The 23,777-nt window shown below is 44.6% G+C and overlaps 1 protein-coding gene across 1 annotated transcript in view; it reads left to right on the forward strand.

Annotated features, from left to right (window-relative positions):
- The window catches only part of large1 (LARGE xylosyl- and glucuronyltransferase 1), a 139,994-nt gene extending 134,455 nt beyond the window's left edge, over window positions 1–5,539 (forward strand). Inside the window, exons 14-15 of the mRNA XM_076076049.1 lie at window positions 544–739; window positions 3,103–5,539. Coding sequence (XP_075932164.1) covers window positions 544–739; window positions 3,103–3,300 — 394 coding nt within the window. The 3' untranslated portion in view covers window positions 3,301–5,539. The remainder of the gene's footprint in view (window positions 1–543; window positions 740–3,102) is intronic.
- The last annotated feature ends 18,238 nt before the right edge of the window (window positions 5,540–23,777 follow it).

Raw genomic sequence — 23,777 nt, forward strand, 5'->3', positions numbered from 1 at the left:
GCAACTCCATTTGACTGCTTATGAGGAGATGCACCGAAAATCTCATTGAGGAAGATGAGTGCTGCTACAGCCCTGTGTTTGTAACAAGCAGAGTGTGCGTGTGTTGTGAGCCCACCGATGTAGGCGCATCTTACTATCTGAATTATATGTCCTTTAAATAACAGTATAATACTTTGCTCATTAACTTTGGACCAGGTTTTTCTTGGCCAATGATGGCCATCATGCTGCCTCAAGACTATGCCTCAGAAGAACAACAAGCCCATAGATGGAGCCAACTACATTTGCTTCTTACACAATGTGGGCACTGGGCATGAAAAAGACACCTGTGCCAATGTGAAACTAGCAAGGACAGACGGGGCCCTATAAGTAAAGTCTAAACTTTTGAGACCATGATACAGACAGAGGTTTCAAATCCAAATGCCACCTAATATTTTAGAAACTATGAATGGCACTTCCCCTCATAAAGACTGGATGTGGAAGCATACATCTTTAGACTCCCTTCAACTATAGTTTGGTAAAACCTTTTCTTCTCTTTCCCTCTAGGTACCATGTTTGGACTAAAGGCCATGCACCAACTAACTTTGCCAAATGGCGGACAGCCACCACGCCCTACAGGGTGCAGTGGGAAGCCGACTTTGAGCCCTACGTCATGGTTAGGAGGGACAGTCCTGAGTATGACCGCCGCTTTGTGGGTTTTGGCTGGAACAAGGTGGCTCACATCATGGAGCTGGATGCACAAGTAACTTACTTTCTATCTACCTATCTAAACTGTCTGCTTAATGTCTCGGTATACTTCTTCTCCACGCTTTAATGTACGAGTCTGCAGTTCATGCAAACGGTATCTTAAAATACCAAATACATTGCTGTAAACATTTATCAGTTATTTTCTGTTGTACTATTAAATCGGCTTGGTGCTTCACACATCTATTGCTGCTGTACCACTAGACAGTTAATACCCCTGTTGAAAAGTCACTATGCATCTAATTATGATGAGGCTTAGGTCTTCAGTGAAATGGCTCTGATAAACACACTTTACACTATCTGCTCAGCAGCTTACCTTAGCTTAGTTTACCAGCAATGTACAGCAGTGTGAGCATAGCTCTATAACTATGTAACACAACTCGGAGTCTACAGCCATGCTAGCAGCACTGTGAGCATGGCCCTACCCTCCATTGAGGTCACCAAGGTCTGGACCTCCGTATTATCTGACTAAAAATAACTTAAATTTGGTGCAGCAAAGAAATTGTACAAAGCCAAGATGACCGACTTGTTTATCAGGTCACCGCCATTGCTTGTGCTTATAAAGCATGTATATAGTGACATGGTGGATGATCTTGTCGTTACTACAATATCTTGACTCAACACGCTGGTTCTTTGATTATTTCAACAACTTGAGGAAACTAACCCATCCATGTGAAGCGGGATTTGGATAACTAGATAGATTAACTAGAGGACTGCTTGAAGTTCAAAGACGTTCATCATCTGAACAATAGATCCTGTGTGATCGCACTACATTAAACAGTGGCCAGTCATGTCTACTAGTTAGTTTCACTGATGTCTGAATGGATATATAACATCGGGAATAATAAATAAAAAATACTGTATTTTAATGTATGAAATTATTGAAGGTTATGGTAATTTTGTAGAGCCTATATATGTTTGTAGGTATGAACAGAACATCATTTAGATTTACCCCTGCCCTCATCTCCTCTCTTTCCTTCACTTACTTCCAATTCCCCTTCCCTTCTCTTTCCCCTCTTTTGTCCTCTCTATTTGATGATGTCTCACTTCCTAGCTTTGGGACACTCTGCTGATTAGTGTAACACAATAAAAGCATGCAAGCTGCTGCTGACAATGACCCTGCCAGACATCTTTACTTACTTATGGTAAAAAAACAAGAAAAGTGCCACAGAAGCAATTGTTGAATTATTGTTGCAATGTTAAACAACAAAGTGAGGCTGGAAGGACAAACACGTATCGTATGTTAGCTAGTTCACGCAAGATAGTATACATTTCTTTCTCTTCTTATTAAAACAGTCTATGGTAGGTATAATCTTAAAGTATTTTTTCCCATTTCAACTGAATGAAACATGTTGTAGCATGAGTACAGACTAAACAAAGTGGTGGGTTTAATATCAAAGGAATTAGTTACAATGTGAACTTTTACAGCGGATCAACAGAAAGCATCCTGAGTGCAAACATTACAAACTGGTATGAGATGTTCAGGGTCCAGGCCAGGAGGGCTCTATTTTACCCAGAACATCATTGGTACCATCTACTGAGGAGCCTGAGAAGAGCCCAAAGAATATTAAAAGACAAAACCCAGCCACAACCTGTTCACCCTGTTGCTGTCTGGAAAGAGATACAGAAATATCAGCTGCTACAACGAACCAGAGCAGCTTGCCTCATGCTGTAAGACTCCTCCACCCTCCACATATAACATCCATTCATCCTCCACCCTCCACATATAACATCCATTCATCCTCCACCCTCCACATATAACATCCATTCATCCTCCACCCTCCACATATAACATCCATTCATCCTCCACCCTCCACATATAACATCCATTCATCCTCCACCCTCCACAAATAACATCCATTCATCCTCCACCCTCCACATATAATAACATCCATTCATCCTCCACATATAACATACTTTGGGTTTTTTACGTGTTTTTCTTATGTTTTCAAAATGGGATTACAAATTGCATTTTATTAAGCAACCCTGTGGTACAATTAGAGCAAGTTGTCTTCCAATCAGAAGATCCGCGGTTCAATCCCCAGCTCCTCCAGTCCATGTCAAAGTGCCCTTGGGCAAGACACTAAACCCCAAGTTGATGCTGATGAGCAGATGTCGGTATCATTCATCCACACAGTGGTCAGAAGACTAGAAAGGAGCTATATAAATGCAAGTCCAATTACTAATCACCAATTATATGGGAGGTTAGTGTTAACTTTATACTCAAACTTTGTAACTCAAAGTAATATTGGTGGACACAAAATGAATGATAATGTTGCTCTGGATGTGGACAAAAAACAACCAATGCAGCTTTATATGAGGTGTTGTAATGAAGACGTTCTTCCTGTCCTCTCTCTACAGGAGTATGAGTTTGTGGTTCTGCCCAACGCCTACATGATCCACATGCCTCATGCGCCAAGCTTCGATATCACCAAGTTCCGCTCCAACAAGCAGTACCGGGTCTGCCTCAAGACCCTGAAGGAGGAGTTCCAGCAGAACATGTCACGGCGCTACGGCTTCGCTGCCCTAAAATACATGACGGCTGAGAACAACAGCTAGCCACCACTGCAGATCCTCACTCCCCCGGCCCTGAACTACTGACACACTCCATGGGCTGGGGAAGGGGGGGTGAGGCCAATCAGCAGACTTTGAGACTTTGTTAGAATGTTTGACCCTGAGTGTGGGTCTTCATGTCCATTCTTTGTCCTCTGCTGTGGATGTAAAAGCTGTGAAAGAGGACATGAACCCCCGCTAGGCCCGGTGCCGACCTCTGGCCCTGACATCTGACACACAGCGGCCGAGGAAAGCAGACATTGCCATATTTGTAAGGCCAGTGACAGAGTTGTTGGCAGCGAGTAACATTATGTATGTATGTATGCGTGTGAGAGTGTGTACGTGCAGGTAGAGGAAAAGTGTGACTGTGTTTGTTCCTCCAGGACAGTGCTTCGCAAAAAGCTTCAGGAGAGCTGAAGATGTGAAGCATTGTGGGCTTACATTCTGTTTGCACGCCTTCAAAGTGCCAACAAAAAGCAGCAGCGGTCTGACTGACAGCACGCCCCGACTCAAATGCAAATCGTCACCAGGCAGGCGAGATAAGACAAAGCGGTAAACATGTTCACATACTCAGACATTGGGGCGAGCAGCCAGCCAGCCGACCATCTGCTGTTGCTTCATGTGCTTCATAGCTGATGCAGATCAGAATAAATCCTCCTCCTCATATGACAAGAGAAGTGCAAAGATGGCTGGAAGTCATCCATGCAGTTGATATTCATGGCATCTCCACATCAACCTGACCATGCTGCTAGAGAGTGTTCCCAGTATTTGTTACCACTACGGAATGTGACTGCAACTGTGCAGTGGGCTGTTTGGTGTATTTTAAATTAACGCCAGTGCAGTCTGCTTCAAGTCCTGTCAGTTTGTGAAGCTGCCCCCCCCCCACCACACCGAGCAGCACGAGGCAAAGACGCAGCAATCAGTCTTATTTATCAGTGTGTTTACACTCCTGATGGGTGGAGCGAGGAGGCGTAGTGTGTCTGAGGAGGACAGAAAGAAACTGTGTGAAAATCACCCACTTGCATTGCAGAGAGACGCTCTCTTTCTTTCACTCTCTTTCTCAACCTGGCCTCTACTTTGATGATGGTAACGCTGCAGCAGTGTGTGTTCTCCTGTTTGTGACGCACACTGTCAGGCTGGGCATGGTGATCCGAATGTGGGTTTGACCAGCTGTTACTACGGCTGTAGCACCTGTGGCGGACACATTTCCACCCAGTTATCTGGAGAGGACACTCGGACTGATTACTGACAGTCACAATGATATTATACTCTTACTATATCATCACTGTTGAGCATCGACATCAGGATGTCTGTTACTATATGATGAGAAAAGTTGGAAAAAAATCATCATAACAGAAATATGATAGCATTGTTATTAGTGCTGGGCAACGATTGCAATTTTTAATCGCATTGTTATGGCAAAGTTCAATAATGAATTCAAAAGTAGTGTGTTGCGCACTTTTATTTTAAAAGTACTGCTATATGAACAAAAGGTCAATAACATTTGGTTTGTAAACACTTTAAACACATCAGGTTCATGTTAGCAGCAGTATTCCCTTTACACAGTAGCAGTTCTATCTCTTCACTATCTGTGCTCAGTGTGTGACTGTATATGAAACGTTCCACTGCTGTGCAACATGAATAACATGTTTCAGCACGTTTCATCTACATGTGTGTTGTGTCTTCATGACAGTCAGAGCATGTGAATGCAGCTCTACTGTTCATCAATATAATGCTGTAACTCAGAGGTGATGATGGTGACCCAGCGATCAAAGAATAAAGACACTTTACGCACAATTTAGGTGTATTTTTCCCTTTAACTCACGAGATGCAGGTAGTATGTTTTATACTTAATGTGAATATAATTCATACTTTGTTGGCATCTTATTCTGAAAACCGGATGTTCGTCTGAAGAAACCGGATGTTGTCTCACGTTAATCGAGTCTAACTTTCAAAGTCCTTCGCTCGCTCCCGATCTGTGCCGTTTGAATGCGTCTACCGTGAATTTCAGCATATAGGTGCACTAAAGTGCAAGTGTCTGCTGAGTTGACCACTGAGATCTGAGTGTCTGCTGACTTTACCGCAGCGATGTCCAGTAGTCTCTATTCCTCCACCGCTGCCAGTGAGCAACGGACTTTCAAAATTTAAAAAAAATGCGTTAACGCGCTATAAAATAATTAACGCGTTAACTTGCCCAGCACTAGTTGTTATGCATTACGTTAAAGAGTGTTAAGTATGTCAATCTCACTGTGATATTAAATATATTCACTATTATAGAGGCTTGAAATTAAATAATTTTAAAAGAATACCGATGGGATTGCAATGTGTCCTGGTTTTCCCAGGTGACATTCAAATCTCTGCTTCAATCCAGAGGGTGAAGCTGTTTGGTAACTGACACCAGAGGAAGAAGAACTTTGTCAGTTACAACAAAAACTACTATTATTAAACAGTCATTGATGCATTGCACAGATCGTATAGTGGTTAAACTGATCAGGGATCAGATAACTACTACAAACACTCACTCCACCATGGTCATATGTGTAGAAATAGCTGGAGCTGCATTCTTCCTTTGCTTTAATGTGCTAATGTTTCAGTGTAGCTTCAACTGCCATTATTCCAGGTGACTGTAGAGTCCACTTCCACAGATTCCATAAACAAGGGAAGACGGGTGTATTTACATCTGTTCAAAATCAGATCAGTTTGCATCTCAAAAATCTGATTTCCATCATGTTAAGTCTATCATCTCCTGCAACTTTCATGCTCTAGAAACAAAAAAATCACACAAGTCATGCGGTATAAGTACTATTTCTAAGAATAAACTTTCATTCTTCAGCCGAAACGGATGAGTTCCTAAAAGGCTTGCATTTGCATATCTCCATGACAACTCAACAACAACCTCCATCTAGATGAAGACCATGTTATATGACTGAAAGCTCGAGAAAAAAATGTAAGTGGATGTTTAGAATGCATCATAGACATGGGCATCATAGAAAGTCAAACCATTTTGTCAAATAAATCACATTTAGACTTATTGGATGCATGTGGAAATGGACCAGTTAAGAAAAACACTCATTATAAAGTTTACCATTGTGGAACTAGAGGTCTCTCCCTCTTCCAATCTCCCTATCAATTTCTCTCTCCCTCTCGTTCTTGTTCTCCCAACCTTCTTCTCCATCTCCCTCTCCTCATTCTCTCAGTCATGACAGCAGTCTCTCACTCTGTACAGGAAAGCTGCAGAAGGGCTTGGTGCAGTCTTGCAGGGATGTGTCTGTGTGTGAATGTTTGGAGCTGCAGTGTGTAAGTAGGTCAGTGCTGATTGGTGCTGCTACCTGAATAAAAACAAAAAGGTCAAACTCTGTGCTGTCCCTTGTTTCATCATTTCTGTCTTCTTGAATATCAAGTTAGCCTTGTGAACCCAAAGTAAAGAGGAATTCATGAGAGCTCTCACTGTTACACCTCTCTCTCTCACACACACACAGTAGAAGGTACACTTGTGTGTATTTATACTTCCAAGGATTGGGGCACTAAACAGTGATGTAATGTTTCTGTCTCTGAAGAATCTTTTTCAAATGAGGCAGGAAAGATGCCACCAATTTGCATTATGGGAAATGGAAGATCCAGTGTTTTTCTGTAGCGTGTCTCATATTGGGGATTAACCCACTATCTAAGAAAAAATATGAACGGTAGTCAATGGCAAGAAAGACTTTTTTTCATCCTGTTTGAATTTTGCCATGAGTTACACGTTTGATTTTTGTCCATTTAAAAGATAATTTTGCCATATAACTGTTGAAGTATAAGACTGAAAATACGTTATTCGAAAAACTACATGGCCAAAAGTGGCATAGGTGACGTCTCTAAGGCTACGATGCCTGTGTGTTTTGAACCAGGATGTACTCACGTCAACAACTGGTCTCACTCTCTCTTCCCGGCTGATTTAAAAAATAAAAAATTAAAATTAAAAAATTCACTTAAAAAAACATCAGGTAAGATAATGCTACATTTGTGTTACGAACAGACTAGGAACCCAAATACAGTACACAGACAAGCAGGCAGTTCTAAGGGATTTATTGAGACCAAGGTGAATCATAGGGCCGATCAGGAGATCCAATGACGGTGGAGTGCAGGTGTTGAGTGACATGCGCTGGCCTGTGCCTTCCTGAGACCCTTTTCCACCCCATTCCTAAGAGAGCGCAGGGGGATCTCGGGGTATAGGTTTCAAACCCTTCCTACTACCGTTACCGGCCTGCCCCCTGATAGGACAAGGTCGGGTCTCGGGGCCTAGGTTTCAAACCCTAACTAATCGGTTTTTTTCGCCCGCGCTTTCGGACTACCAATCCATATTCACTCCAATTGTTATGTCTCAGGCCAGACCAGTGGTGGGGTGGGATATATATTAAAAAAAAGGGGAGAAGTACTAGATAAGAGGTATAGGGAAATTAGGTTATGACACACACAGGTCCAGGAGCCTAACCCTACTATGGTAGGTTCTAAACCTAACCCTAATCCTAGCCCTAAACCCAACCCCGGGGGGCTCTAAACCTAACCCTAATCCTAGCTCTAACCTTAAAGAAAAGAAAAGCCAGATGTCAAAAGGACAAGTTCCAAAGGTCAAAGGACAGGTTCCAAAGGTCAAAGGACAAGTTCCAAATGTCAAATGACAAATTCTAAAGGTTAAGAGAAGAGAGGGAAATAGAGGGGGCTGATGATGATATATTCGGAGGGTGATACTTTATTTCCTTCCTCCCGGGTACTCCGGGGGCATGGAGGGGAGTCTCAGGTAGGGATACAGAGGACGCCTATTCCGGCGGGGGAAGGGGTTTAGAGGTATTTCCTCACCCTTCTTTAACTCTGTGGGTCAGTTTAAGTAGGTAATAGGGGAGAAGAGGAGAAAAGAGATGTCAAAGGACAAGTTCTAAATGTTAGAGAAGGGAGAGGGCTGATGATGATATATTCGGAGGGTGATACTTTATTTCCTTCCTCCCGGGTACTCCCGGGGGCGAGTCTCGGGTAGGGATACAGAGGACGCCTATTCCGGCGGGGGAAGGGGTTTAGACGTACTTCCTCACCCTTCTTTAACTCTGTGGGTCAGTTTAAGTAGGTACTAGGGGATGGGACACACGTAAGGTGAGGTCAAAGGTTGAGGCTAGGAGACATCGGGAGGAAAGGTTGTTGAGTGACATGCGCTGGCCTGTGCCTTCCTGAGACCCTTTTCCACCCCATTCCTAAGGGAGCGCAGGGGGATCTCGGGGTATAGGTTTCAAACCCTTCCTACTACCGTTACCGGCCTGCCCCCTGATAGGACAAGGTCGGGTCTCGGGGCCTAGGTTTCAAACCCTATTCAACCCTAACCTTCAACACCTTTCGGTCGAGTTCCTGGACACCAGGGTCTTCTTCCAAGAATCCAGCGACCAGAACAAAACCCTGGCCACCAAAGTTCACTTCAAGGAAACGGACCGCCACGCCCTCCTCCATAAATCCAATTATCACCCCAAACACACCTACAGAGGTCTCATCAAGTCTCAGCTGATCCGGTTCCACAGGATCTGTACCCTCCCGGGCCATGTGGAGGAGGCAACCAGCACCCTTTTTGGCACGTTGAGACTCAGGGGTTACTCGAAGCGCTTCCTGAGAACGATTAAGGCGGAGGTCGCCGACACCTTCAGAGGCGGCACCGGCACCCCACAACCTCCGGCCCAGTCCCTCGTCCCCTTGATTTTAACATTCTCTGATGCTACCCATAACCTGCTCAAAACCATCAAGAGCAATTTTCAGGGGACGAGGGAACACTGTGCCGCCCTGGAGGACAGCCGTGTGATCTCCGCCTTTCGTAGAAATAGAAATCTCAAAGACATCCTGGTCCACACTGACCTCAACAAGCAAGGGACCAGGAGGGAGGCGCTTCGAGGTTCGGAGATCGGTTTTATGAGTCTCCCCCACGTTTTTAACCCCCAGAGCAGACTCGGTTTTAACTTGGGGCAGGCCCTGCCACCCACAGCTTCTAATGTGGTTTATGCTCTCAGATGCAGGGCCTGCCACAAACTATACGTGGGGAGACAAAGAATGAGCTGCATCTTAGAATTAAACAGCACTTTTATATGATCAATAGTGGGAATGGCACGAGCGTCCTATATGCACATTTTAAACTCCATGGCTCACACGGTCTCCAAAGTGTGGGCCTGGAGAGCAGCGGACAGTGGAGCAGGGTGCAGCGGCAAGCAGCGGAGAGGAAATGGATCCACAGACTGGGAACTATAGACCCGCACGGGCTGAATGAAAAATATTAACACCCAGTCTGTTTTTATTGGAGCCTCGCCTGCCATCCTTTTGCCTTTTCTCACCCCCCCATTATATCTCCACCATGGCATTTCCTTTATATACATGTTTATTTATATATTTATACTTGTCTTTCAAGTGTGGTCTTAATATATTATGCATGGTTTTATTCACCTTTTTAACTATTTTAATTGTATATTATTGTTAAATTATTTATATATATTTTTATTTATCTGATCTTTTAACTTATTTATCTATTTTAATCTTCCCATGGTGGAGACACACCCTATGTCCTCCCCTCTCCCCCCACAGGCAGACGAGGCCCATTTTTTAGACTCCCGATTGTACAGCTGACGTGGGATAGGGTTATTGGGCATAATTTTACACATTTTTCCACTTTTGCATGTTTTTACATTTTAAAGCACTTATTACTTAATTTACTTTTTTAAAGCACTTATTTATTTATCTTTTTAAAGTTTTAGATGTGGTGTGTGTGTACATACATGTATTATATGTTAATTTATCATTTTATTTATATATTTATTGGGAAATTACTGTGTATGATTGTGTTTTTATCCCTTTGTCCCCGTTTTTTAACCTCCCTTCCCCTTTTAACATTTCCTCTCCGCCTGTCCCGCTGGCGGTTGCTCTGCTGCCAGGCTGTTTTTAATAAAATTGTTTTAATTGTCTTTTATCCTTAGGGTTTTTATTAAAGCCTTTTTAAAGGACAGCCCCCTTGTGCCAGTGCCCCTCGCGGCCCTCTTAGGAGGGCCACGCTCCTTACCAAACCTAACCCTAACCCAAATGGGGCGATTTATGCCTTTTGAGTTCAAAACATGCAAATGATCGGCCAAATGGGCGGAATGGGCCTTTCGGGTCCAAAACCTTGGAAAACATGGAAATGGGTGGGGCATGTGCCAAATGGGGCGATTTATGCCTTTCGTGTTCAAAACATGGAAATGGATCACCAAATGGGCGGAATGGGCCTTTCGGGTCCAAAACCTTGGAAAACATGGAAATGGGTGGGGCATGTGCCAAATGGGGCGATTCATGCCTTTCGAGTTGAAAACATGGAAATGGATGGGAGTAGGTGGGGCAAGTCCCCAAAGTGACCATTTATGCTTTTGGACCTCTTTTCCCATGATTTAAAAAAAAAATCAAACGTAGGGGACAACAGAGGACACTCTTTAAGAATCAGTTGGAATTACGTCAATACGATGTTCCTGAAAAAATATATTTTTTACCAAAGGTCTACAGAGTTCTCCTTCGGCATGCTGAATCGAGTCATCAGAGGGAGTGTGTGGTGCAAAATTCAGGCAGTTTCAACCTTCTTTCCCCGATTTTTGGTCAATTTTTATGCATTGCACCAATTTCGGCCCCTGATCCTGCTTTTGGGCACCTTAACATGGACCTACGAACTCTAAATTTGGGTCATTTAACCTAAACGACCCTCCCTTCATTTACAAAAAGAATGTATTCCTCTATCTTGCTTTAAAGTATTTTTAATAAATTAAAAGACTGTTAATGATGTGTACATGTTGCTGTTTCTGTTGGGTGCAATAAAAACACTTGTAAATGGATTTTTATTCTAAAGTTGACATATGATGGACACAAGAGGACCCTCTTCAAGGTACAATTGGATTCAAGTCATTAGCATGCTAACAGGAGATAGTTTTCCAGAGGATCTGCAGACTTGCTGCTCCATGTGCTCATTCAAGTCATCAAGGCGAGTGTCCCGTTCAATTACAACACCGTTACATCCCTTTTCTGAGAAGTTATGACATTTTGAAGGAGGGCCATTTGGCCATTCATTTTACCCTAGCAAAATCCCCCATTCAAATGTAGGCCAATTCCCCCTCCTCCCGCGCAGGCATGCTAAGTGCTAGGGAGTACCATCCAACATGAATGTGCCTCATTTGGGCATGTCTACAACATATTAAAAAAGCAGGGCTCTGACAAGTTTAGAAATAAAAATTGCTCCAATCTGACCAAGAGCACGACAGGGTGTACGCCTTAGGGATGTGTACCCCATGCTGAAGTCTGAGTGTGATACAGGCAAAAATCTTTTCTCGATTATTTAGAGGGATTTTGTTCAGGTGACCTTATTGTAGGCCTGGTCCACAATGTTTGTCCCAAATTTGTGGGTTCTGGGACCCATATTTGAGAAATTATGGCCATTCTTGCATATGGCAAAAAATCCCAAAATATAAGGGAATAAGGCCCCAATTAAGCCCTTTGGGGCTGTTTTTGGGGACCTTAACCTGCAGCTACGACGTCCAGATTATAGGTATGTAATGGTGACAAGTCCCTCTTTGAAGGAGAAAAGGATTCAAAACTCTACCCCGTTTTAAAGTATAAAAAGTTAGAGAAAAGACTGGTAAAAACTTACCTTACTTACTTACTTGGCTTTCGGCCAACTGGGACCATAAGTGACATTTGGTTCGAATCCTTTAATTTTGGTCAATTTTCAAACACTTGTAAATGGCTTTCTTTCATGAACTTCACATATGATGGACAAAAGAGGACGCTCAATTGGATTCAAGTCATTAGCATGCTGCTAACAGAAGTTAGCTTTCCCAAGGGTCTACAGAGATCTTGCTTTGGATCCTGCATCACGTTATCACAGGGGACAGATTTCTGCAAAAATCTGGCAGTTTCAACCTTTCACTACGATTTAATGGCCCGTTTCTCACTTGCCCAAAAAAGCCGAAAAATAAGGCAATATGCCTCAATTTTGACGTTTGGGTACCTTAAGTTGCAGCTACGACCGCAAAATTTGGGGGAATTCATATTCACTAGCCCATCTTTAAGGAGGAAAAGGATTCAAATCTCTACTTTGATTTAAAGTGTAAAAATTGAGAGAAAAGATTGGTGAAGGCCATTTCGGAACATAAGTGCCATTTGGTTAGAATCCTTTCTGTTGGGTGAAATAAACAGTCCATTTCCAATTGATATTCACACCATTTAATCTGTGGGCAAAGGTGGAATGACTGAAAATGTCAGGGTCCTAGCCCATTGTTTTCTAGGTTTATTTAGGCCGACTTAGGTCAAAACTCTATAGTTCACTATGGAAAAAGTGTTTGGATTTACTGTTAAAATTTCAGGGTCCTAGCCCAAAGGGTTGTGGAGATATTCTGCTTCCTAGCCCAAAGGTATTTCATCTCCTCCCCAAGAAATCCCATCAGCACCTAAACACACCTCAGACATACAGGAGCCTTCATGGCCATCGTTTGAGCCTCTCAACCAATCAGAACAGGACCCGACATGCAAAACCTCTAGCTTACCTCCAGTTTCTGTCAGTTCTCAGCAGTCTACAGCCAGAGTAAGTACTAATCTCATCCTCCTAATTTCATGTACATTTTATGAAATACTGTATCGAAATGGCTGATTATGTGCTTATTGTCTGTTAATTAAGAGTTTAAAAAGTTTATAAGGAGGACTCCATCATCTTCCTCCATTCTGCTGCAGGGCAGCACTCAGTGCTTATGCTACTGTTAGTACTGTTCTGCAGGGGGCTGCTCACTGCTTATTAGCCATTAATTAACGGACTAATTAAGAGTTTAAACTGATTATTACACAGGCGTTCATCATGCTACTCTGTTAGCTTCTAATGCAGGGAGCGACTCAGTTCTTATTATCCATTAATTAACGGATTTAAGTGGTTTTAAGACTGGTTTCAGTGTGAGAGATGAACTAATTAAGACTTCTAAGAGTTAATCACTCAGGCCTTCATCATTTTTAATTTAATGTAGGCCAATTATCCAAATGGCACATTTGTTCCGTTTTTCTTCCATGTTGCTCTGCCTCATGTGTCCTCCATTTCATGTCTACGTCATGGGTCCGCCATTTTAGATTTCCCTCATGTGTCGGCCATTTTGTGCTTTTGATGGGGAACTAATTAAGAGTTCAAACTGATTATTATACAGGCGTTCATCATGCTACTCTGTTAGCTTCTAATGCAGGGAGCTACACAGGTGTCCGTCATGCTACCATTAGCTTCTAATGCAGGGAGGTACACAGGCGTCCGTCATGCTACTTGCTACCATTAGCTTAGCATTAGCAAGTACTTTTTTTTCCGTAGTATTCATTTTTCCAAAGTATTTTTTTAAGTCTCTTTTTCTTTTCTCTTTCAAATACAGAAATGACCCCACCTAAGGAAACGAGCTGTTGCCCCTTGTGCCTTCGGGTGTATGCGGCTCTGCCGCATCACCTGAAGCGCTCACATTTAGTAAAAAACCTGACGGAGCGCAAGCTGCTCCTCGGGCTTGCAACAGGCCGGGTGAACATTCGCTCTGGGTAGTGTCCAGTCTCGGGCTGTCGGTGCGACAGTTCGAGGCTGGACAAGCACCTGAACCAGGGCCACCCAGAACTCACTGAGAGCACACTGAAGGCCTTCATCCATGCCGCCAAGAAGACCGCCACAGTCCAGCTGCGGGCATCCAACTCAGTCATCGCCATGATGACAGTGCTGGACCTGGAGGAGGAGGAGGAAGCGCAGCAGGACCATGTGGTGCAGGCAGATACAGCCTGTGGAAATCAAGACTGTATCAGGGAAAAGCTGAAGCTGAAGGCCTCCAACAGCCACCTCCAGCTGGAGCTAGAAAAGAGCCTGGCCACCTCGAAGCAATTGGCCAAGAGGCTGCGGAAGCAGGAACAAACTGTGAGTACGGCTGGCTGGAAGGTGAGAAGCATCATACTGGTTGTCAAAATAGTAATAATAATTAGATCCTCTGCATTTCTTTTTTTTCTCTCTCAGCCAAGACCAGTTGCACAACAGGAGGCAGAAGAGGCGATGGACTCTGGGGAACAGGCTGGGCCAAGCGGCGTGGTGCAACCTGCAGCACAAATTGGAGAAACCCATGCCGGGACCAGTGCCACCCCGGAAGCATTCCGGGGCAGCGGGAGAGGCCCCGGAATGTTTTAAAAATCATTTTCAATTTCTAATCACAGTGACATACCTGAAGGCGTACCAGCTCTACCACGAGGGCAGAGCCCCGTCAATCAAGCAGAAGGGCAACGCCCTGTCGCGGGTGTCAAGGGTCAAGTCGTTCTTGTACTTCCTGTCACAGGGGAGAAAGGAGACCTCCACCTGGCTGTTCCTCGACAATCCTGAGGGAATCAGCAAGTAAGCCTTGTTTTCCCATGCAAATTGAGCAGTTGTGACACCAGACTAGTGTGAACAGCGAATAAATGCCAGTTTCTTTCTGCAGCTACGCCAGCCACGTAGAAACAGCAGGGAAGCAGGTCAGCACGGCCAACTTCTACCTCCGAAATGTCCTGCAGTTCATCTTGTATTTTCAAGAGACCCCGCCCCCCCCTGTCCAGGCTGTCAAAGATTCAGATTACCACAGTGGTCAGGAGCGTGAGGGCTGCACTGCAAAAGATCGGGAAGTCGGTCGTCCTTCACCAATTAAAGGTGAAGGCAGCCAAATTAAGTCATCTCATTACCAGGGACAGCCTCCGGATTTGCCGGAAGCTGTCCCGGGAAATGATCCCTGGATTACTGGGTTAGACAGTTAGCATATCTCAACGCCCAATGCAAAGATGGAAATAAACCTGTGTCTCTCTCCAATTTGCTGAAGGTGCTTTTTTCTTCTTCTCTCTTTTGCCCTGTCCTCTTTTCAGAGCGCATGGAGACACAGACAGACCCCACGCTCCGCTATACATTCTACGGGTACTGGTCTGCATTTGTGGCTTCGATGTACGGCCACCGGCCGGGGGTCCTCACGAACATGACCGTCGACGAGATCAAGGCTGCACGGGACGTGCAATGCGGCGACCAAGGGCGACGGTTTTGTGATCAGTGTATGTACCAGGTTCTATACTCAAGTGCCTCATCAACTGTGTTTTATTTGAAATGTTTGATGTTGTTTTCTGTGTATTGCAGGTGGACGACCACAAAACATCTAAGGATTTTGGGCCGGCCCAGATCTACCTGACGGACGAGGAATTTTCGTGGATGGAAAGATGGATACAGGTGCGGGCCCTCTCCTACCCGGTGCTCAACCGGGTGCTCATAACGGCCGGGCATGGCCCAGTTGAGAACCTTGTGAGGTACTTTCAGACGGCGTGGGTGGAGATGGGCCTGTCGGGGAGGCCCACCTTCACCGACGTAAGGACGGCGGTGTCGGGACATGTAAGTTCATTTTTTCAGTCATTCTCCCCTTGGTGCTTTATTACAAAAACACTTGGCTGGCTTTACTAACAAAGACAAACATTTTGTGCTCCTCTTTTTTACTGTGTCCAGGCCAAAGACCACCACCCAGATGAGGTGAGGAACAAGATCGCAAGCTTCATGTGCCACAGCACTGGCACTGCAGACCGATTTTACGTGCTGGCGCTAGATTGCACCAGGACCAAGGAGCTGCGCCTCCAATTTGAGGATATTGTTGTCCCCTCCTCTCCGACCACCGCCACACCTCGCCCATCCCTTTGGCCACAGCCAAAAGAGCCAGAACAAGAAAGAGGAGGGAGGACACCTCCGTTGATACAGAAACCAAGGACGACGACGAGGTCCACTACCAGGAGTCAGCGGGCAGTGCCGTGGAAGAGGAGATGGATGACCTCAAGGAGGAGGAAGACTTCACCTTGATGGTGGAAAATGTAAGTTTGGCAGTTATGCTCAGCCCAATCGAAAAAAGGGTCAAGGTCATCTGCCAGAAGGCGAAACAGAGGATGACCAGGACAGTGGCGAAACGCATGAAAGAGGCTGCTGCTGCAGAGGGAGGCGTCCAGGAGGGAGGCCGAGGTGGCCATTAATTGTCCCAAATGGTCCCAATTGACCCCGGCCATCTGGGTCATTTTGGGACATCTAAGGGCCACCATCTGTGGGATTTCCCAAATGTCCCTATTTGGTCCCAATGGCCCATCCCAAATGGCCCTTTTTCAATTATAAGGGAACTTATAGCCCTTATGACTCAAAAAGGGCCATTTCAACTACATTTGATCTCGTTTAGTCCAAAAATCCCAACCCGAGTGGCCCTTTTGTTCTCATTCCTCCCAAACACTATCTACAGTATGCTCCGGCCTAGGAAGCTGACACTTATGAGGGTGCATACCTGGGAACAGTCAAACAGGTGTGCAAAGTTTCAAGCAAATCAGATGAGTTTGATCTATAAAACCACAGACCCTGTGTACCAAGCCCCACAAAACTTGCCGTGTGTGTTCCTATGAAGCCACAGACCCTGTTTACCAAGTTTGGTGGCTGTAGCCCATTTACATCCAATTGCACCATATATGATGAAGTAGCTGAAATGGCACATATTAACCCGAAAGGCATTGGGGAAACCCGGGACAATTAGTGCCTTTTGGGTTGGGATTTTTGGCTGGCACGAGAGCCCCATCAAATGTAGTTGAAATGGCCCTTTTAGTTATAAGGGAACTGCCATTTCCAAGACAAAAAGTGCCTCGAAATGGCCCTTTTTCAATTAGTACAGACCAAAGGTCAGCTTCCTAGCCCAAAGTGTTGTGGAGAACTTCCAGGTCAAATGTCAGTTGATTTACAACTCAGAAAGTGTCATGTGTCCCAACCATACTGGCCAAATGGCAACTTTTGTCCCAAACCATTGTTTCCGTACAATTGAATGTTGGTCCAAGATATCTACGTTTGAGGGCGGGAAATTGAACGGTAGAGAAGTTACAGCACTTTAAAATGTCAATCCTGATCATGGCGCAGATGGCCATGAATTGTCCCTAATCTTCCCATTCGTCCCGGCAAATGGCCCTTTTCCTCCCAAAAATCCCGCCATATGGCACTTTTCAGCCCATTTGTCCCCACCAAATGGCACTTTTATCCCGATTTGGCCCGGGACGTTCGGGAGACAAAGGGCCATTTAAGGGACAGCATTTTGTGGGGTGCCCAAATGTCCCTTTTTGGGCCAAATGTCAGTTTCAAGTGGCCCTTTTTCTCCCGAACGTCCCTGGGGGTTTGCCCCCTGGTGGACACAAGCGGAAAAGGGCCAATTGGGAAAAATGTTCCAAAACTTTGGAAAATAATTCCTCGGCGACCGACGGTCCGAACGGAGCGCCGTTTTCCCACGTGGAACGTGGGCAAATATGTTATATTCCCTAGGGGTCTCACTATTTTTAAGGGCGCTCCTTATACCCGGAAGGTTTAGCCGAAAACTGACCGATATGGCCCACCGGCGTAATACAATTGTAGGCGAAAAGTCCGCCCGAGTGTTAAGGCCGGTTAGGACACACACAGGTCTAGAAGCCTAACCTTACTATGGTAGGTTCTAAACCTAACCCTAACCCTTTCGCCCTTCAAGACACATGACGTCTTCCAGAAAGATAAAAGAATGGCATCTCAACATCCACAAAAAATGGGTCATTATGGGAGACTCAAATGTGTATAATCTGCCATCACACACCATAACTGACCTTCAGATCGATTAGCTTCCAGGGGCCAACTTCAGGAATGCTGAGGGCATTCTGCAAAACACTACAACACACGTCACGGTGGAGAAGATCGTCATGTCCTTCGGCATCTGTAATCGGGACCAAAAGACTAAAGAAACGTCCATCAAGCAACTGCAGGGCATGCTGAGAGTGGCTAAAACTCACTTTCCCCAGGCTCGGATCATCATCCTACAAATTAACTTTTCCAACAGCCTGACGGAGAAGGAGAAACTTAGCTTAACACAGCTCAACACATACATTGCACTACTGGGTGAGTACATTCCCATGTTACCCAGCACTCAATTTAAAACTGAAGCAGACAATATTCATTGGACAAATGAGACGGGAAAAATCATGTTTGACCATTGGTGTGCACATTTAAATTAAGTATCCCCACAAGCCTGCCGCCACAGGAGGGGAACAAATCGGTTATCAACTTAACTAAAGATGTAAAATTGACTACTGAACAAGTATCCCTGCTTTCTCGGGGACTCAATTTTATTCCCACTAAGGGCACTAATACGGATCTTATCCCACAAACCAAGTATGATGTACAACAATATCACAGAACACTCAGATTAGCAGCCTCCTACTAAAAGACTTCCATTTATTCACAAGTCAACATGGACTCCTCCAAAAACTAATTCCACCAGAAATTGATAATATCATCAAGGCTGACGACAGATATTTTGACACTAAATTTAAAGTTCACCAAGTTCCTCCTAATCTTAGCAATTCTGAAATTCTGGCCCTCAAACAATTAAAAGACAATAAACAGATTGTTATCAAACAGGCAGATAAAGGGAGTGCCATAGTTATTTTGGATAGAGAATATTTGTGGGAAGGCTACAGACAACTGAAGGATACAAAGTATTACATTAAATTAGATAAACCTATCTACCTGGACACCATCCCCTTAGTGAATAAAATCATCCAATCTCTACATGCTAAATGATTTATTAACACTAAACATAAGCATTACCTGATGGGGGACTCCACACCCAGAGCCAGAATATTTTAGATGCTCCCTAAGATCCACAAAGATCCCAATAAATGGAGCTTACCTCACCAAATTCCACCGGGCCGACCTATTGTCTCAGACTGCAGCAGCGAGACCTACCACACGGCGGAGTACTTGGACCACCTTTTAAATCCTCTCCATCACACGTCCCAGCTATATTAAAGACACTTATCATTTCGTGAATATAGTTAAGAAACTGAAGATTCCTGAAGGAGCCATCCTCTTTACCTTAGATATTGATAGTTTATACACCAGCATAGACATTGAAGAGGGTTTACAGGCCATAAAAAACGCCTTCCAAAAACAGCGTAATATAAACAGGCCTGATAAAGAGCTACTTGAATTACTGAAGATTAATCTGACAAAAAATGATTTCCAATTCAATGAGGAATGGTTCTTACAAATTAAAGGAACAGCCATGGGCAAAAAATTCGCACCAGCTTATGCCAATATTTTCATGGCTGAATGGGAGGCTTCGGCACTGCAGGCCTGTGAAAAAAAGCCACTCCATTATTATAGATACCTCGATATCTGGGGGGTGTGGACCCATAACCAACAACAATTTGAGACCTTCCTAAATACCCTCAATACCCACAGGGACTCGATTAAGATCAAATCAACGAGCAGTCTGAAGTCGGTGGATTTTCTGGATACGACAACTTTTAAAGCAAACAATTTCCAAAAAACTCAATGTTTAGATATCAAAGTGTTCTTTAAAGAAACTGACACACACGCTCTCCTTCATAAAACAAGTTTCCATCCCAAACATACTTACGCTGGCCTAATCAAATCACAATTACTTAGATTCCACAGAATCTGCACAGGACAGAATGATTTTAAAGAAGCAGTGAAAATTATATTTCGAGGGTACTCTAGGACCTTCTGTTGGAAGGGCCTCAAATCATTCCTTGATCTTAAACCTACAGCACTTACTCTCCGTCCACCAAGAACCTGTCCAACCAACTCAGAATTAACTTCAATACGTGCATCAAAGGGTCTCCCACCCTAAGTAATCACAGCATCATACCAGCGTTCAGAAGGAATAAAAACTTACAGGATTATTTAGTAAAGGCTAAAATACAACCACTTTTAAAACCAAGGCCCACAGTACAAAAATAATAATTTAGACAGAGACAGTGGCTCTTCAACAACAGTACAGGGGAAATATTTAAAATCCTAACCCGAGGAGACCCCTCTACCAAAAACTGTGTATATAATATTTCATGTAAAAAGTGTAAACTACAATATGTTGGTGAAACTGGCAATATGCTTTCCACACGCTTTGCACAACACAAATACAACATCACCAAGAGAAAGAAGACTGATACACCACTAGTGAGACACTTTCTCTTACATGGACTGGAAGCAATCAGCACAACAGTCGTTGAGACTAATGACAGTTGGACCACGGCCCAGAGGAAGAAGGCCGAGATGAGATGGATCGCGAAACTCGGGACCAAGGACCCACAGGGTTGGAACGAACATTGAGGGACTCGAGGCAGAGCTCGGGATGGACAGTGCACGGGGGGCAGAGCTGTCTTGACAGCGTTGTTCCCCATAACCCCAACCCAACCCTAACCCGGAGGGCTCTAAACCTAATCCTGGCTTTAACCCTATTATGGAAAGCTCTAACCCTAACCCTTCTAAAACGGCCAGCAGATGATGCCATATCACCCTTACAGATTGAAAATAATTGAATTATTTTTAAGACTTTTAAAACTTTAAATGATATATATTTAATTATGCTATTTATATTTAAAAATACTTTAATTAAATTATTTTTTTAATTTGAAAGTATAAATATATATAAATATGATTGAATTTAATTATTTTAGCCTTTTTTTATATGCACTTTTAATTACACTGAAAAATGAGGTCGCTTGTATGAATATCAATTCATCAAAATCTAGGCTCAACACTGTTGTTTTTCTTTGGTGTTGTTGACTTACTCATTTGAAATGGTAATGTGTGTCACACCGGCTGGCCATTTTAGAGAATGAACATAATTAGAGACATACGATCTCCACACCCCAATGAAAGCGTCATTTAATTGGTCCTGCATCTTCTCATAATCACTTTTATCGGTTTGGGTGTTTCGAGGAATTTTGACGTGCCCTGCTTTAATGACCAGGGTTTGTTTTTCACCAAATATTTCTCTCTTTTTTCTTTTAGAAATGACTCCACCAAAGGACTCGTCAACTTGCCCTCTGTGCTCCAAGATCTGTGCGGCCATGCAGTATCATCTAAGGAAGGCGCACTTTGTTGAAAATATTGATGAGCGAAAGGTTCTTCTTGGCCTTGCTACTGGTCGTTTAAACATCCGATCTGAGGCTTGTCCAGTTGCGGGCTGCCAATATAAAAGCACACGGCTGGACAAGCACCTTACTGCTAGCCATCCGGAGCTGGATGATGATGGTATCAACATTAACCTGAAAATGGTAAGATGGTAGGTAGCCCTGGCCAAATTGGCCACGCTCAAGGCATCAAACCCTGCGATCCCATTGGCATCAGGGCTTGACCTCGTGCTGCTGGAGGAGGGACAACAGGTGAGGGAGCAGGATCAGCGAGAGGAGGAGGAGCCGGTGCCGGAAGAATGCACCAAAGCTGAGTGCATCGCCCTGCAAGAAACCAACAGGCGGCAGGCGAATCGCCTGAGGGCACTTGAGATTCAACTCTCCCAACACCTCAAACGAAACAAGAGGGACTGCAAGACAATCAGGAGGTTGACGGCTGGCCTTGAAAAGGTGAGTGCTGCTGGTTGGAAGGTGAAAAGCATTATACTGGTTGTCAAAATAATAACTTTTATTATACTCTCTGTATTTCTGTTTTCTTTTTCAGCAGGATTCAGGTGAAGCCTTCATTACGGCAGAGCGACAAGGGATGGAGGGAGACGACCAAGAGGCCGGGACCAGCAGTCAGCCGGCACCGGCTGCAGAGGACCTCTCCGACGAGGAACTATCTTTCGAGGAACCGGCGGCCGAGAAAGCACAAGTGCCGGCTGGAAAGGATCAGAACATCAAATGCCTTTTCAGGGGAAGTGGCAGAAGCTCCGGAATGAGGAGCCTTGTCTTCTCCAAGTCGATTGGTAAGAAGGGAAAGTAGAATATGTGTATGTGACTGGTGTAAGATTGTACTGCAAATGTTAGGGTTAGGACCTGCAGTCGTCAGGGAAGACCGTAACTACTGCCACTTTTTACCTCTGGAACATATACCAATTTTGTAAATATATAAGTGAGACCCCACCCAGCCTGAGCCAGCTCTCTCAAGTAGAGCTGGTTGGCATTATCAGAGTGGTGAAATCCACCTTGACCAACTTGAGCAAGCCGGTGGTGCTTCACCAGCTAAAAGTAAAATCGAAGAAGATGGACAAGCTGGTGTCCAGATCAAGCCTGAAGAAGTGCCAGGAAAAGGCCACGGCAAAGATCCCGGAGCTACTGGGTAAGACAGTTGGCATATCTGAACAGGCAATACAGAGATGCAGATGGAAATAAACCTGTCTCCCTCCAAGGTGTTAAATGTCCTATTTTTCCTTCTCTCTTTTTGCCCTGACCTCTTTTCAGACCAAATGGAGGCCAGTGGGGAGAGTGACCCGAGATGTACATTTTATGGTTATTTCTCGGCCTTCGTGGCATCCGTCTACGGCCATCACCCGGGGGTGCTTACCAACATGATGGTGGAAGAGGTGTGGGCGGCAAAGGACGAGGACCAAACCACCCCACAGGACGGCTACCTTATCACTGTAAGTACCAGGCACTAGACTGAAGTTAGTGGTAACCCGAGTGTTTTCTTCGGAATGTTTGATGGTGCTTTCTGTGTACTGCAGGTGAACGAACACAAAACTAACAGAAACTTTGGGGCGGCACAGATATACTTGGACCCAGAAGAATATGTCTGGCTGGAGAGATGGCTCGGACAGCGAGCCCTTTTGAAGCCAGCCAATGACAGAGTTTTTGTTACATCTGGGAAAGGGCCGGTGAAGAACCTGCTGCACTACATGCAGACGGCATGGGCGGAGATGGGGCTGCCCGGCAGGCCCACCTTCACCGATCTAAGAACGGCCGTGGCTGCACATGTAAGTGTCTTTTTTCAGCTACTCCCCCTGTGATGCTTTATTAGAATAAAACTCGGCTGGCTTCATTAACAGGTGCAAATGTTTTGTATTCCTCTGTTCTACTGTATCCAGGCCAAAGATCATCACAGCAAAAGTGTGAGGGCTGACATCACAGCTCTGATGTGCCACGACACGAGTACAGCAGACAGATCCTGCACTTTGTTCTCGGATAAGGCCAAAGCCAAACACCTGAGGGGGCAGCTGGAGGAAGTGGTCGCCTCCTCCACCCACCACCACCACACCACTGCTGTCGGCCAATCATCCCCCACCAAATCCACCTCTGCCACACCACCCTCAAAGAAGAAGAGAACATCCAAGGCAAGGCTCCATTTTGATGACTCGTCCTAGTCGGAGGAAGATGTTCTGGTGCCCTATCAGGAGCCAGGCGACACCTGCCTCGAGGAGGAGAGGCAGGTGATGGAGGATGAAAGGCAGTTCTTGGCTGATCTAGAAGATGTAAGTATAGATTTGTATTTAAAAGTACATGAGTGTTGTGTCAAAACAAACCTCAATGGATACACTCAATGTTTTTTTGTTGTGCTTCCTCAACAGAGTCCAAAAAAGACAAACACAGCTTAAATGCGTAGAGCAGTGGTTCAGCTTAGCCCCTTGGTAAAAACTGGCCAAAGCCTACAGCAGGAAGGCACAGGACAGATGTACGAGGGCGGCGAAAGCTCG

This window comes from Anarhichas minor, unplaced genomic scaffold, assembly GCF_050575085.1.
Source record: "Anarhichas minor isolate MPS153535 unplaced genomic scaffold, ASM5057508v1 ptg000055l, whole genome shotgun sequence".
Taxonomy (NCBI): Eukaryota; Metazoa; Chordata; class Actinopteri; order Perciformes; family Anarhichadidae; genus Anarhichas; species Anarhichas minor.